Source organism: Vigna unguiculata, chromosome 11 (genome assembly GCF_004118075.2).
Source record: "Vigna unguiculata cultivar IT97K-499-35 chromosome 11, ASM411807v1, whole genome shotgun sequence".
Classification (NCBI taxonomy): domain Eukaryota; kingdom Viridiplantae; phylum Streptophyta; class Magnoliopsida; order Fabales; family Fabaceae; genus Vigna; species Vigna unguiculata.
The window spans coordinates 2,608,332-2,612,076 of NC_040289.1; the positions used below are offsets into that span (position 1 = coordinate 2,608,332).

The following is a 3,745-nucleotide window of genomic DNA, read 5'->3' on the forward strand; positions in this document are numbered from 1 at the left end:
TAATTTAAATCATTAACATTTATTATCAAATTCCAATTATTAGTTATAATAAAATATTTTAACATATAAATATAATAATTATTTTAATTTATCCAATTAAAAGTATTAATTGATTAATTAAAAAATTAAAAAATATTTATATGATTAAATATGCTTTAAATATTCACTTTTAAATATTTATACAAACAAATTTAATAAATAAAAGTTAAAAAAATTAAATATAAAAAAAAAGTCATGGGCCAACTCATCCTATAACAAGGTGGGTTGTAATTCCTAGCCCACCTTGTTATAGTTTAATATATAAGCCAGTGCGTAGTTTATAAATTTATCTTTTGAAAAAAAAAAAAAATCACTGTTCAATTTCCTTACATATATGGTTTGGTATGAAACCAGTTCGCACTTTCTGTTTCATAAAACAAGGAAGTCGTGTGTCACTCAAAAACCTGAGCAACTACTCCATGATCGCAACTCAAACATGCTTTGGTTTCTTGCTATTGCTAAATTGGGGAACAGTAGTTACAAAGGCACAAACACAGATATATCTGGGAAGCAGTTGCCAAAACACCTCTCAAGAGCCTCTCAGCAGTGCATACCAGACCAATCTTGATAAGATCCTCACATGGATGTCCTCTGATGCAGCCACAAGCAAAGGCTATAACCACACCAGCATAGGCATCACCACCCCTGTGTATGGCCTCTATGAATGCCGTGGTGATGTTATCGGACACTTTTGTCAATTCTGTGTCTCCTTCGCAGCCAGAGAAGCCCCTAAACGCTGCCCCAATAGGGTATCTGCTATGGTGTGGTATGAGTACTGCATTCTAAGGTACTCTAATGAGAGCTTCTTTGGGAAAATTCTCACACACCCCACATGGCATGGGTTTGGAACAAAAAATATATCCAACATGGCAGAGGTTCACAAAGGTGAAGGTTTTGTGAAAAGTTTGATCAGAAAAGCAACTGAGGATACCAACCAGTTGTACTATTTGGGTGGCTTCAATTTGAGTTCCACTCAGAAAAGGTATGGCATGGTGCACTGCAGTAGAGATCTCTCAAAAGAAGGGTGCAGACAGTGTTTGGAGGCTTTATTAGCACAAGTTCATATATGTTGTGTACAAAAAATAGGATGGTTTATTTGGTCTGGAACTTGTATGATAAGGTACGATGATCAAATGTTTTACCTTCTTAACAACCAAACATCTTCAATTCCTGCGTCAAATCAGGAAACAGGTGAATCTAAAGACTATAAATTTGTATTAATAACTGTTTTGTAAGATTAGAAAGATTGGTTATTATTCTTTTAATATTGTCACAGATAAACAAAGGGGTTATAGGAGGTCAAAAATCTTAATCATTAGCATCAGTGTGATGGGGTCAATAGTTCTACTATGTTTGAGCGTATATCACTTCTGGTACAGGAGAAGAGTTAGAAAAGGTAGTTCCTGCTATTACACATGCCATTTATAAAAACTTGTTAATAAGGCTATTTTTTCCAAACATGAATTCACTAACCTCTCTTTGTAGATGGGGTTCGTCTATCTTCATTTCACAAAATTCAAGCAGAGGAGTCATGGACCACAGACCTGCCTATAATCCCATTAACCACAATTCTGCAGAGTACTGATAGCTTTTCAGAAGCATGTAAAGTAGGAGAAGGAGGATTTGGCACTGTTTACAAGGTTTTAGTGACTTGAATTTGTGATGTAGATTTTTTGCTTTTTATCAACTTGTATTTATTGCCAAGTTTTATCAGGGAATTCTAGCAAATGGAACACAAATTGCAGTCAAAAGGCTCTCAAAGTTTTCAGGTCAAGGCTCGGAGGAGTTTAATAACGAAGTCCTGTTCATAGCTAATTTGCAACATCGCAATCTTGTGAGACTTTTGGCATGCTGCTTGGACCAAAATGAAAACATACTAGTATATGAGTATTTGCCGAATAAAAGTTTAGACTTTCACCTCTTTGGTATGTTTTCTCACGATTTCAGTGCTCAATTGTTTTTCTGCAATTTTTTCTCGGCAATTTTTAGTTGAAAATTAGTCTTGGCTAACAAGTCAACTGGTGCAACTATGAGCTCTAAAGTAGTTTTTTTCTTTAATAACTAGAAACTAAGTTATCTTTAAGGGGAAAAGCTACGTAGTTATTTGGTATCTGCTATATCTATACCCCAATATGTTTTTCTGTTCCAATCTCTTGACTGTCCGTGTTTTGTCAGATGATGAGAGGAGAAAGCAGTTTGATTGGAAACTAAGATTAAGGATTATCATTGGAATAGCAAGAGGTATTTTATACCTTCATGAGGACTCTAGAGTCACAGTAATTCATAGAGATCTCAAAGCTAGCAATGTTCTGTTAGATCATGATATGAATCCAAAAATATCAGATTTTGGATTGGCAAGGGCATTTGAAATAGGACAGAACCAGGCGAACACAAAACGAGTAATGGGGACTTAGTGAGTTCTACCCATTCCTAACATTTCTTTCAAAAATAGTATTTTTCTAATGCAATTTTAAACACTAAGCTCTTTGAAAAAAGAAATTGCTGTTATATTTTGGTAAAGGAACTAAAGAAGTTGTGTTGATTTTCTTTAGTGGATACATGGCTCCGGAGTATGTTATGCAAGGACTGTTTTCAGTGAAATCTGATGTTTTCAGCTTTGGAGTTCTTGTTCTAGAGATCATTTATGGGAGAAAGAACAATGGATTGTTTATGTCAGAAAATGGTCAAACTCTTCTTTTACATGTGAGTCTTTCACTCCTATTGTTGATCAAACTATTCACCAAATCTAAATAAGTATAACAATGTTCACAAATTACAAATACTTGCAGGCTTGGAGAACATGGGGTGCAGGAAAATGTTGGGAAGTGATTGATCCAATGCTTGAAAAATCCTTCTTAGGAAGTGAAGTTGAGAGGTGTATACACATTGGTTTGTTGTGTGTTCAAGAAGCTGCAAAAGATAGACCAACAATGTCTCATGTGGTTTTAATGCTGGCAAGTGATACAATGGTTCTTCCAAAACCCAAGCACCCTGCATTTTCAATTGGAATAATGGCCTCAGAGGAAGTGTATACATCAAAAAGTTCCAAGAATGTTTCCAATAATGATCTAACGATCTCTATTTCTTTACCTAGATGAACAATTGCACAAAGGATTTGCAGTCCTCAAATGTGACAAAGTAAAGTTGTATTTATCATTGATTTATATGTAAATTATCTATCAAATTTATGCACTTATCATTGAAAATTTGTCTGAGTGATGATTTTTACATTGTCAATCAATAAAAAATGGCGTATTTGTATGATAGTATCTTTCAGATCTAGTGTCAGATATCACAAGTAATTTATAATAAACATTACTATGTTTATATGTTAAACAAAGTTTTTCAGAAAATATCTTATTAATTATGTTTGTTAAGAAAATAAGGGTTAAATATGTTTTTGACCTTTAATTTTCAGTGGAAAATGGAAATAGTCACTCATCGAAACTTTGGACTAATTTAATCTCTCAACTTTGAAAATGTGTGTATTTAGTTCTTTTAATCAATTTTTTTTGAAGTTATTTGACGTTTTAAACACATTTCATAGTAGTATTTGAGTTGTTTACTTCGTTTAACTCATTTTCGCCTCAATATTTACTTATAAACATGTTTAAAACATCAAATAAACTTAACAAAATTTGGTTAAAAGAACTAAATTCACCCATCTAAGATGAGGACTAAATTGGTCCAAAGTTTTGAATAGGGA

General features: G+C 33.4%; 1 protein-coding gene across 1 annotated transcript; it reads left to right on the forward strand.

The window, feature by feature from the left end:
• The first annotated feature begins 374 nt into the window (after positions 1 to 374).
• On the forward strand, positions 375 to 3,235 carry LOC114169337 (cysteine-rich receptor-like protein kinase 10). Its single transcript, XM_028054455.1, has 7 exons — positions 375 to 1,230; positions 1,316 to 1,435; positions 1,525 to 1,679; positions 1,754 to 1,964; positions 2,215 to 2,452; positions 2,592 to 2,742; positions 2,829 to 3,235. Exons 1-7 carry the CDS (start codon positions 384 to 386, stop codon positions 3,135 to 3,137), a joined length of 2,031 nt encoding a protein of 676 aa, XP_027910256.1. The 5' UTR covers positions 375 to 383; the 3' UTR covers positions 3,138 to 3,235.
• Positions 3,236 to 3,745: the final 510 nt, after the last annotated feature.

Bases quoted from the DNA above. Each gene is read 5' to 3' on its own strand.
- LOC114169337 (XM_028054455.1), top strand. From the start codon at position 384: ATGAAACCAGTTCGCACTTTCTGTTTCATAAAACAAGGAAGTCGTGTG. The intron at 1,436-1,524 runs GTAGTTCCTGCT...CTCTCTTTGTAG, and splicing joins CAGGAGAAGAGTTAGAAAAG to ATGGGGTTCGTCTATCTTCA. The intron at 1,680-1,753 runs GTTTTAGTGACT...AAGTTTTATCAG, and splicing joins GATTTGGCACTGTTTACAAG to GGAATTCTAGCAAATGGAAC.